General features: G+C 43.4%; 1 protein-coding gene across 2 annotated transcripts in view; it reads left to right on the forward strand.

Annotated features, from left to right (window-relative positions):
- Positions 1-2,747: 2,747 nt before the first annotated feature.
- PAPOLA (poly(A) polymerase alpha) overlaps positions 2,748-12,389 on the forward strand; it is a 42,383-nt gene continuing 32,741 nt past the window's right edge. For both annotated transcript variants that reach the window (XM_083436086.1, XM_083436087.1), the window contains exon 1: positions 2,748-3,108. In XM_083436086.1, the coding sequence (XP_083292212.1) occupies positions 3,101-3,108 (8 nt within the window). In that variant the 5' untranslated portion in view covers positions 2,748-3,100. The remainder of the gene's footprint in view (positions 3,109-12,389) is intronic.

Here is a 12,389-nt window from a genome sequence, read left to right on the forward strand (position 1 = left end):
TTGCTCTAAATCTGAAAGTCCCTTTTCCTGAAAAGAACAATCAAGGTTTGGTTGCACATGCTTATGTGTGACATGTACTTAAGCTCCAGAAGTAGTGGGCATGAAGACTTTGCAATTCCCTTTCATGTCATACTACAAGTTCTTTTTACAATGCAATCTTATGCGACTTTATTCAGCAGTAATTCTCACTGGTCAGAGGAACATACTCAATGCAAGTGTACTTTGGATTGATAAAAGAAAAAAGATCAAGCTTAAACCATCCATGATCTTGGACAATTGCCACAGAGTCATACTAAAACTAGACCCATTAATTTCAATGGTCATCAGTTTTAGTGAGTCTAAGTATGATCTGGTTGCATACAGCTTCCCCCTTCTTTCCCTATTTGAGCAAGATATTGGAAAGGCTGGAGCCCTCTTACAGTGAGGGGGGAAAGTATTTGATCCCCTGCTAAATTTTCCCGTTTGCCCTCTGATGAAGAAATGACCAGTCCATGATTGTAATGGTAAGTTTATTGTAGCTGTGAGAGACAGAATAACAACAGGAAAACCCCCAGAAACCCAGAAGACAAAAGTAAGAGATTGATGTGCATTATAATGAGTGAAATAAGTACAGTGGTACCTCAGGTTAAGTACTTAATTCGTTCTGGAGGTCTGTTCTTAACCTGAAACTGTTCTTAACCTGAAGCACCACTTTAGCTAATGGGGCCTCCTGCTGCCGCTGCATGATTTCTGTTCTCATCCTGAAGCAAAGTTCTTAACCCGAGGTAATATTTCTGGGTTAGCAGAGTCTGTAACCTGAAGGTACCTCTGTATTTGATCCCCTATCAACCAGCCAGATATCAGGCTACCTGGCTTCTTCACTGTATGTAACAAGCTGAGATTAGAAGCACCTGCTATAAGGGATAGGTCTTGCCTGTAATCCCAGTTTGTTACAGTACCTGTACAAAAGACACCTATCGACAGAAGCAATCAATCCACAGATTCCAAACTAGCCACCATGACCAAGACCAAAGAGCTGTCCAAGGATGTCAGGGACCAGATTGTAAACCTGTGCAAGGCTGGACTGGACTATAAGACTATTGCCAAGCAGCTTGGTGAGAAGGTGACAACAGTTGGTGCAATAATTCGCAAATGGAAGAAACAAAAAAAATAACTATCAACCTCCCTCGGTCTGGGGGTCCATGCAAGATCTCATTTCGTGGAGTTGCAATGATCAGGAGAACGGTGATGAAGCAGCCCAGAACTACATGGGGGGAACTTGTCAATTATCTCAGGGCAGCTGGGACCATAGTCACCATGAAAACAGTTCGTAACACACTACGCTGTGAAGGACTGAGAACTTGCAGAGCCCGCAAGGTCCCCTTCCTCAAGACAGCAGATGTACAGGCCTGCCTGCAGTTTGCCAATGCACATCTGAATGACCCAGAGAAGCGGGTGAAAGTGTTGTGGTCAGATGAGACAAAAATCAAGCTCTTTGGCATCAATTCAACTCGCCGTGTTTGAAGGAGGAATGCTGCCTACGACCCCAACACCATCCCCACCGTCAAACATGGAGGGGGACATATTATGCTTTGGGAGTGTTTTTCTGCTAAGGGGACAGGACATCTTCACTGCATCGAAGGGACGATGGACGGGACCATGCATCGTCAAATCTTGGGTGAGCACCTCCTTCCCTCAGCCAGGGCATAGAAAATGGGTCGAGGATGGGTATTCCAGCATGACAATGACCCAAAACACACGGCCAAGGTAACAAAGGAGTGGCTGAAGAAGAAGCACATTAAGGTCCTGGAGTGGCCTAGCCAGTCTCCAGACCTTAATTCCATCAAAAATCTGTGGAGGGAGCTGAAGGTTCGAGTAGCTACACATCAGCCTTGAAATCTTACTGACTTGGAAAGGATCTGCAGAGGATTGGGACAAAATACCTCCCGAGATGTGTGCAAACCTGGTGGCCACCTACAAGAAATGTCTCCTGGGAACTGTAGCTTAATAGTGCTGGGAACTGTCTCTGTGAGGGCTAAACTACGGTTCCCAGGAATCGGAGGGGGGGTGGGGGGAGCCAGGTACTGTAAATGTAGAGTGGATGTGACCCCGTTTTTCATGGTTTTGTCTTCATCAGGCAACAATCTAGGGCCAGATTTAGGTTTGATGAGGCCCTAAGCTACTGAAGGTAAGGGGGCCCTTTATATGTCCAGCTGTCCTTTGTCAACAAGAAATTGTCACTTTTTTGTGTTGAATATATGCTATTATGGTAATTTGTGGACCTAATAGGTATTTAAAGCCATTTGCACATAACAAAATATTTTATCAAAGTAATTGTTCAACTGAAATACAATTAAGAAAAAGTATATTAATAGTGGAATGGGGGGGGCAAGAGGGGCCCTAAATTATAGCTTGTTTAGCTTATATGTAAATCCTATCGTTTACAAACTTTTAACGGTGGATTAAAAAGTGGATTAAATGAGTGATAAATGTGCGCTAAACCGGCGTCGTGGCTCGCAAGGAATTACACCAGACTGCAAACAACGTCTCCGAGCGCCTAGTAGATGGATCTCTTTCTGTTTGCCGCTTAGGAAAGGCAAACAGCAAAGGACGGGTTAACTGCGAACTGCGCGCCACCAAGCGAGTCCTTTCCTCTGGCGCCTGCGCAGCAGCCGCGCCAGCCGTTGGCAGCTTTCAAAAGTTCGAACTCGCCTGCCTGCAAGGACTACACTTCCCGCCAGCCAACGCAAAGGCCTGGCGCATGCGCGGGAGCGCACGTCTCTCGGCGCAGGGCGGGCGCCGCCGTTGCGTCAGCACGCCAACTGGCCCTGCACGCCTCTGCCCCCCTCCCCTCCCTCGCCCCAGAACGTTGCTGTGGTAGCGCCTGGGCGCCATGTTAGGAGGCCGGAGGGGAAGAGGAAGGACTAGAGGAAGCGGCGGCGGCAGCAGCAACAACAGCGGCGGCGGCGGCGGCCACCAGGCCTAGCAAGCGGCTCTCCCCCCTCGGCCAGAGGGCCCGAGCCAGGCCCGTATCATGCTCGCGTCGCCCGCTTCCCAGGGGCAGGAAGAGTGACTGTTCCGGGGAAGAGGTGGCGGCGCTTAACCCACAGCCGGAGAGACGATGCCGTTGTAAGTGGAGGTCGCGTCTGGCGTGAGGGGGGGCGGGTGGAAGAAGCCCCGGGAAGCCTGGCAGGGGACTTCGGAGGCAACCTGAGCGAGCGCTTCCGGGACCCACGGCTTCCCCTCCTCGCCGTGTAGGCCCTCCGTTTGAACCCGCCTCGTCGGCCCTCATTTCCCTTGGCGCACAAATCCTCTCCCTTCCCACGCTCTCTCTCTCTCTGTGTGTTTCGGCGCCTGAGGGCCTCGTTCCTCTCGCTCCCCCCTTTTTTTTGCCCTGGCGCAGAACTTCGGGGGAGGAGGGGGCGGCCTCGGCGGCGCCTACGACCCTCAGCCCCACAACAAGTGGCGGCGGGCATTTCACGCCTCGCCTCACACTCGGCCCTCTTGCCGCTTTCTCAGGCCTTGGGGGGGGGGGGCGGTGAGCGTTTTGTGGGGCAGAGAGAGGACGCATGTGCGGCGTCTCGCGGGCGCCGAGGCCTATCTGGGGAGGTGCGCAGGCCCCGCCGCGCGCCGGAATCAGCCGGATGGTGGCAAAAGTCTGCCAACCAACTGCTGGGAGCGCCATCGCCGCCTCCCTCCCGCCGGTGTTGCGAAATCCCTGCCCACCTTCCTCCCTGCATCCCCGCCACACGTTATTTGAAGGGGGGGGGGGTTGGCTGGCGGGAATTGTAACGCGAACGAAAAATCCTGTGCTGCTTAGGAGATCTCGCCTGAAGCACACCTGCAGCTTTTTAAAGTTGCACGCCTCTTGTTGAGTAATACCTGGAGAGGGCCAGCTTATTTTGTGGCCTTAGCCTCCCCCACCCCCCGTCCTCCTTTGTTTTGTTTTCTCTCCAATTAGAGGCTTTCTGTTAGCCGCTGAACATCTCGCTATACAGTTCTATGTAAATGTGTTGGCACTCGTTTGGTTGCACCTTGTTCCTTGTGAGGCATTGTCATGCTCGTGAACGCATTTTTTTTATTAAAAACAAATTGTATTTGGGGTAACTGGCACTGTGTGCACACCATATATTTAAAACCCATTCAAAGCACATCACACACCCCAGAAAAGAATTCTGAGAACTGTAGTTCTCCCAGTCCCAGAGCTGCAATTCCCAGCATGCTGAACAAATTGCAGTTCCCAGGATGTAGGTGGGGGTGTATTTTTTAAATGCATGGTATGTGCACAGCCCAAGTCTACATTTATGATTTTGTGTACAGCTCTTTTCTGATACACAATGTTTGCTGGGGGTTGAACTGTGTGTTCTAGTTGCATTCTATTGCAGAAACCCCTGGAGAGTCTACAAAATAAACGTTTGTTTTCATTGTGTGAACTTTGCCATAGTTGTGTGCTGGGTATGTTAGGTAAATAATCCTTGACAATTCTTAATAGTGGGTATACGTTTGTGAAATGTATGTAATAGGTTTTTTAATTGTTTTTGGGGACAGTTGTTTCAGATTCCTTTCTGAATGTCTTGCAAAAACTAGTTTAACAAAGTTGTAAGATCCTGAATGAAAAACTAGTTGGTGACTTGAGGTGATGATAATGAGCACATTTCCTCTTTTCTAATATGGATTTGTTTCATGTATTTTTTCATTAACATTTACTTTTGAAAAATTTAAGAGACTATCCCCTGCAGCCAGTGTTAGAAACTCAGATATATAAGCTAGGCGCCAAATGGCTCTTTAAACCAAAATGGAATGTCTAGTTGCCATTGTGCGGTAAGGTGGCTCTAAAGTCTTATTTTTCAAATGATTGATTGACTGTGATTGACTATGAATTAAACAAGACAACCTTGAGCTAACTTAAGAACTTTGAGAACTTTAAGAAGAAAAGTCACTTGATCCAGGGACAGTCCACATACATATTGGCCTATTTCTACCTCTTTTTCTTAATTGTGGCTGCTGCTGCTCAGGCTGCACAGAAAAAGCATTTTGGTTCCTGGAATTCATTCTGATTGTGCAGATAAAATCTAACTGAATTCTATAGGATGGGGTCTTAGTGTGTGAAAACAGTGATCCCCAGGCATGCACCTCCAGGTGGTGGAGGTGTGAGGCGCTATCCTGGTGCCCAGGCATCTTTACTTGGTCACAAGTGGTTGATAGCCAGCTGCAAAATATGCCTGGCTAATTTTGAACATTGCCTGCAGCAGATGAATAACTTACAATGAAATATTGTAAAGTTTTATCTGCCTGTCTGCCAACATCATAATTCTGTTTGAAAGGACCACTTTAGAAAAATAAAGAGCTATACATACTTTTGAGGATCAGGCTATATCCAAACCCTTATGAGCTCAGTTAAGTGAGAGAAATTGAGGGTTCTTTCAAAAACTTACCAGTTTGATACATGATATAAATGTGGAGACTAGTTTTTAATTTGATATAATATTTGTAGCCCGCTTTTCCATCAACAAATGTTGAGCTCAAAGTGGCTCACAATAATCACAATAGCATTTAAAAAACCAACATTGTGGTCACTAATATCAAACACAATAGTGTATAAATAAACAAAGAAAAACAAATTCATCAAAATAATAGAATTCAATAAAGTAAAAGTAACTCCTGGTACTGCAAGGCTACACGGAGCCTTACTCCAGCTGATCTACCTGGGCTTTCCAACTTCTGCATTCCCCACAATACCTTTTTAGTGTTTTTTAAGTTTCCATGAGGACTTCTGCTTACACTATGGAATTTCCCCTCCCTCTCTTCTCCTTCTCCCCCCATCTGCTCTAGAGGACTGGTGTTTGATGGACTTGGATCCAGTACCTGTAATACCCTTCAGCATGTACAAAGTAGGATTTCCCCTTTTTCTAACAGCATCCCTCCCGCAACATACTGCAAACTGCTTATGAAGGTTGATGAATTTGCTAACAAAAATGTGTTTGCGAGTACATGTATGTAAGATACAGTTTAAGAAATATACTCTTAATGTTTTTTAAAAAGGTTGCTGAGCATCACATAATACATCATTGGAATTTTTGTTTCTCTTTTTTCCATTGTTTTTAAACACTTTATATAATAAAGTGTCTTCTCGTGCCTTGGTTTTGCTGTGAAGGTAGTGTTCCCCAGCAGTCAATGTTGAATTTTCTTTGGAGCCAGGATGAAGGCTCTTTGGGATGGAGCATAGTGGTGCTTTTCAATGTTTTATTTAGATCTTTGAGTGCCATAACAAGGTAACATGGGGTGAAGGAACTTTATAACTTTTCCCAGTACTGACAGAATACATAAAAGGGAAGTAGGATTGAAAGCTTTCATTATGGTTGTGTCCTTGATTAATAAAATCATAAGGATCAGAAAAGATAAACTAGTGCTGTCTGTTTCTTCTGCACTGGAACTGGAGGAAAGGTTGTTTGGGTTGTAACAGTGATTAGCTCCCTTCTCCCTCAGTAAGTAAGCATTGCACTTTGTGGAAGTGTATTGCGGACTTAGAATCTTTTGGGGAAATTTTAGTTTGGTTTGAATTTTAGAATCAAATGCAACTGATTAAAGGGGTAGTACACTATGCATTTTGAAGGGAGAATCCATAGTTTCTGCATGGTGCTTAAACATCTGATTTGAGTGTCTTTGTATTGTTCTTGGAATTGATCTAACCATATTATAATTAGTTTTACTGTAACCTTAGGCTGAGCTCAGCTTATATTGGGATGTGTAATGTATGGTCAGAGAGAAAAACCCCTCCCTTTGTGGTACGATTGGGGGGCTTGACAACCATATTTTTTTTTGCTCGCTACAAATTGTAGACTTGAGTGAAAAAAAATGGATCACTGATGAGAGTGGTTTATTTGTTTTCTACTATAAAACTTGTTGATGATTAAAGTGTGTTTAATTCATAATTAGTATGAAAGTATGGCCATATGTAGAATAGGGTTTTTCCATTGCCTTGTAACTCCCAAACACGTTGAAAGATTTTATTTCTGGAAGCTTTGAAAATATTAGTTGTAATAATGATTGGCTTTCGGGTTTTTTAAATGCATCGTTGTTTTCCACCCTTTGCTTCTTTTAGAGACAGGGCTGGATAAAAATCATTTAATCTTCATAATAAAAGTCTCTCCTGAGAATTGGGGCCTCTCAGGATGTGTTTGTTTGTTGAAAATGACAGAAATCAGGCTGGGCCCACTAAGTTTACGTCTTTCTTCATAGCAGTATCATTTTAGTTCTAATGAAGATGATGCTTTGAAAACATATGATAGGTCAACTGGCTTATTTTTTGACTTGTCACACAAATACACAAGTCTAGTGATGGTTATAGTGTTTTTTATTACTGGATTATATGGAAAATAAATTCTTCATTTGCAGCTTGTAATGAAATTTAAGCCATTTTGAATATGTTGTGGGGCAGAGCTTCATAAGTACAATTCAAGTCAACAATGTATGTGCATGTTGTACAGAACAGTGATGTACAGAAAAATTTTCAGACCTTTAATTTTTCAGAGTTTTATTATTAGCATATGTTAATTAGTAACAACAAGTGGATGCTAGTTGCAGATGCAGTATTAGACATGACACTGTCAGTTTCAAAGTTTTTAGCTTTGTTTACTGACTGCAAGTAAAATAAACTTGCTAAATTAGATTACTTTGGGGGCACCACAAATGCAAACTGGAATTTCCCCCCCAAATCCCCACAGTACTAGTAATTACAGTCATACCTCATGTTACGTTTGCTTCAGGTTATGTGTTTTTGGGTTGCAGACCTTGGGAAACCCGGACGTACCGGAACGGGTTACTTCTGGGTTTCGCCGCATGCTTAGAACTGCTAAATCGCACTTCGCGCATGCGCTGAAGCGCCAAATGGCACCTGCGCAGACACGACACTTCAGCTTGTGAACGCTGTGGGTTGTGGACGTGCCTCTGTCACGGATTATGTCCGCAACCCGAGGTTCCACTGTATATTATAATTATTTTTAAATGGTGGTTTCTCTTCTCCAGATTAGTACACTGTAGACACATGAAGCTGAGTTTACCGTATTTTTTGCTCTATAAGACTCACTTTTTCCCTCCTAAAAAGTAAGGGGAAATGTGTGTGCGTCTTATGGAGCGAATGCAGGCTGCACAGCTATCCCAGAAGCCAGAACAGCAAGAGGGATTGCTGCTTTCACTGCGCAGCGATCCTCTCTTGCTGTTCTGGCTTCTGAAATTCAGAATATTTTTTTCCTTGTTTTCCTCCTCCAAAAACTAGGTGCGTCTTGTGGTCTGGTGCGTCTTATAGAGCGAAAAATACGGTAGTTTAGTTCCTGGCTCCATATCCTTCTAGTTCCTATATTTTTGATCCAAGAGAATTATTATATGCAGTATCCCATAGTTTATTTTACAGTATAGCTTCTTATTAAGGCTTCTCATATTGCTCTGTTTCAAACCTTTGTGGGAGCTGGGCAAAGAACTGGGAACTAGTAAGCAGGCACGATCATAAACTTGTGGTAGAGACTATAGAGAAAAAGGATATGGTAAATACAGAACTATATTGAGTTGTAATGCGGAAAAAGGATTTGATTCCCAAAAAACCTTTACATTGAAATAATGGATCTAAGGCTGCAATCCTGAACACCGTTACTGGTGAGCAAATCTCATTGAAGTCAGTAGAATGTACTTCTAGGTTAAACTGGCTGTGGATTGTTCTGTATTCAGTAGAGGTCCTTGAGCATTAAAATGGTTAGCCACTATTAGTAGTCCCTGCTGGTTTGGCATTTACCATGGCTAATCTGGATAACTGGCATGCCAAAAAAAGGTAATCAAAATGAAAGTATTAAATGTCCAATATTTACTAAAGAGGTCACCATCTGAAATGAATCACCAGGACTAAGTTTCAGTGGGTTTACTCTGAGTAAAAATTAGTCAACTGTTTTGGTATGTTTGGTTTGATCACATAGCTAATACTCCTCATTATGGCCTGATGTCCAGATTGTTTTTATTTTTAATGGCATATCAACTACGGAATACATTGGTTTGCTGTGATACTTTTTTGTGTTAACACTACACTGATAATGATGACTAAAGAAGGGTCATAGCCTTGCATGCAGGAGGTCCCAGGTTCAATCACCAGCACTTCCAAGAAGAGCTTAGAGCCCTCAGTTTGAAAACCTGGGGAGCTGGTAGGGGTCATTGTAGACAGTACTGAGCTAGATAGACCAATGATCTGTCTCTGTATAAGGCAGCTTCCAGTATTCATATGGAGCATCAATGTTGGTAATTCAGGATATGGTAGCGTAGAACTTTAGATAGTGCTTTCCAGAGGTGAGGCCGTGTTAGTCCCTTGAAGCAAAAACAAGTACAGGCAACTCCCCATTTATGCACAGTCTGTGTGCGACCGCACATACACACGGTGCCTGGAACTCGAAAGTGGAACGTAGAAATGGAGAGCACCCTGGAGAGGAGTCCTGGCTTGTGAGGTGACCCTCCTCAGAACCTGAAGAGAACCTCTGTGTCAGCCAGAGCATTGTTGAGGCTGCTCAGCTGACACACAGGGAAGCAGCAACTGCTTCTCTACCCCACACATTAGCTATTAGGCAGGGAGGCTGAGCAGCCTCAACAAGCCCCACTGCCCCTTGGGCTCTGGGGTAGGTCTCTTTGCAGGCCACTAGGACACTAGGGGTGCTCCCAATATATGTGATTTCACTTAGACTCTGGCTACTTGGCACAGTGCTGCAGAGATGTTGCTTTGAGCTAGATGTGTCTAGATAAGAAATTGTCCCTACTTTAGTACTAGCACCTTTATAAATGATATAAATATAGAAACAATGAAAATATCAGCTATTCTAGAATAGAAATAAAATGAGCTTGCGTTACCTACGCTGGAATCCAGTGTTGTTAGAAATAGTAATGGGAAATCTCTGTTAAGAAGAGAGGGAAGGAGAAGAAAGCAAGGAGTGATTATTCCTGAAGCCTGTTCCTGATTTCAGCTGAGCCCATTATTACAATTACACTAATATCTACAGTGGACGCTCGGGTTGCAAACATGATCCGTGCGAGTCTGCTCACATGTGGGTTGCGATTCGGCACTTTTGTGCACGTGCAAAGCGCAATTCGGCACTTTTGCGAATGCACAACTGCCAAAACCCGGAAGTAACCCGTTCCAGTACTTCTGGGTTTCGGCAGTCCGTAACCCGAAAAAACGCATCCTGAAGCATCTGTAACCCGAGGTATGACTGTATATGGTTTTCTTCAGAAAGTTTGCAGATTGGGGTTTATCCTAGTAACCTTAAGTGATGTGTGCTAACTTTCTCTTCAAGTGTTTTTCTTTCAGTTGAATTATTGAAAATATTGTCTGCTAGGGATCATTGAGAAAGGGATGGAAATTGCAACACATATGTATGCCTTTATACAAAATTATAGTGTAAGCATGTTTGGAATACTGTGTACAGTTCCGGTTGCCACATTTCAAGAAGGTGTTGAAAGGGGCAGACAAAGTAATCAGCAGAGTGGAGCAACTAACCTATGGGACTTAATACTTTAGAGAAAATGGGAATATGATTGAGATTTATAGAATTATGTATGGAATGGAGAACGTGGATAGAATATTCATTACAATTCATTATATATTGCCTTTCAAGATACAGATCCTTCTAAGGTGACTTGTAAGTTACATTAAAGTACCTTTTTAGAAATCACAGAAAGCAATATCTGCATGTAAAAAGTTGTCGGAATCTTTCTCACAGGGCAGGTAGACTAGCTGTACATGTGTAAAGGTGAGAGCGCGGTTCATAGCTAAGCTACTTTGAGCTCAGTCTTCTTTGCCTCTCCGCTGGTATCTATCACAGGGCAGTTGAAGTGCATGATCTTGTGAGTAGTGGAGCAAAAGTCCATCTTGTGTCATGCCTTAAGATAGTCTTCAGCTGCCTTCCTCTTTTACCTACAATATTTCCCACAGAGCAGTTGATACTAGAATTTTCTTCATCAGTAAACACTGGTTCATCCAATGACTGACTGGAGAGAGAAGTGGGACATACAAAAGTACAGTATTTTTTCTTGTATAACATGCCCCCATGTATAACCCTATTTTTTTCTTTTGGACTACAAAAAAGAGGGGATTGTCCAAAGTTGTAGAGCTTTGGGGGGGGGGGATTGCCCATAGGTGTAGAGCTTGGGAGGGTCACCTCCATAAATCACTCTACAACCTGCCCGCCACTGCAAATAGTACACATCACCAACAACGACTCCTTCTCACTGCCCTTAAACCCTTTCATTTTATGTATCTTCACAGTTAGATTTTTTTCCCCTCCATTGGTTCACCCCTAGCTCTTCTGCATTTTTCCAGTTACCCACTATAACCTGTCTAGCTGCAATTACCATCAATTTTACCCATTTACATTCCTCTTTTGTTTCTAGCTCGGTGCTACTCAGGCTAATAAGAACCATTAATTTAAATATTTCCACCTTCCTACCCACAATTCCCGATCTTTCTATACCAATCTGTTTCCAGAATTCATTAACTAACGGACAGTCCTACCACATATGACTGTACGTTCACATCACTCCACATTTCCTCCAACAATTCTTACTTCCAGATTGTGTAATACCATTTTTGTACCAACTTCAACCCTTGTTCCTGGATTATCCTAGAGGTCGCAACAAAGGGTGGTTGCCGAAAGATTCTTTCCCAATCTTCATCTAAAATCTGTTCTTGAATATCTAGCTTCCAATATTCTTTCAAACTTTCCTTTCTCTTTGTCTAATAACACATTATAAAATTTTGAAACTATTTTAGCCCTATCTGTCCTATATCCTTTCACTAATTCTTCGAAGGGAGTAATAATTCTTTTCCCACATTTTCCATGTTTTTTAACTTCTTTTTCCTTTAGTAGAGAGGAAATTTGTCTTTTCCGTAACCAATTAATCTTATTCCAAGTACCACAATCCTGTTCCACCGTACCTTCTGTTCCCCAGCTCTTCTCCATCTCCTCAGTTGTGATCGCCTTTAATTTATCCCCTTTGGGATGAGCTCCCTTAACGGGGCCATTTTATCATAATACCACATTTTGGTAAGGGGAGAGAGGCCAGAAAAAAGCTCCCTTCTCATCTTCTCCCATACCTAGATGGACCCCGTAAATGTTAATATTTTATCTACTTCCCTTTTCCTCCTATCAAATATTCTTATTTTCCCTCCTACTACTTCCAAATTCTCCCGCTCATCCCGCGGGATGACTACTAGTCATGAGAGTTAACTACTACCTCCAGGTTCAGAGGAAGCATGCCTCCTAATACCAGTTTTTGGGGAGCAGTGTAGGAGAGGATTACTGCCTTTGTGTTCTGTTTGTAGACAAGGCATATGGGTGGTCTCTGGGGAACCAGGATGCAGGACTAGATAGGCTGAGTGCCAG

Source organism: Podarcis tiliguerta (genome assembly GCF_965153285.1).
Source record: "Podarcis tiliguerta genome assembly, chromosome: 1".
NCBI classification, from domain to species: Eukaryota; Metazoa; Chordata; class Lepidosauria; order Squamata; family Lacertidae; genus Podarcis; species Podarcis tiliguerta.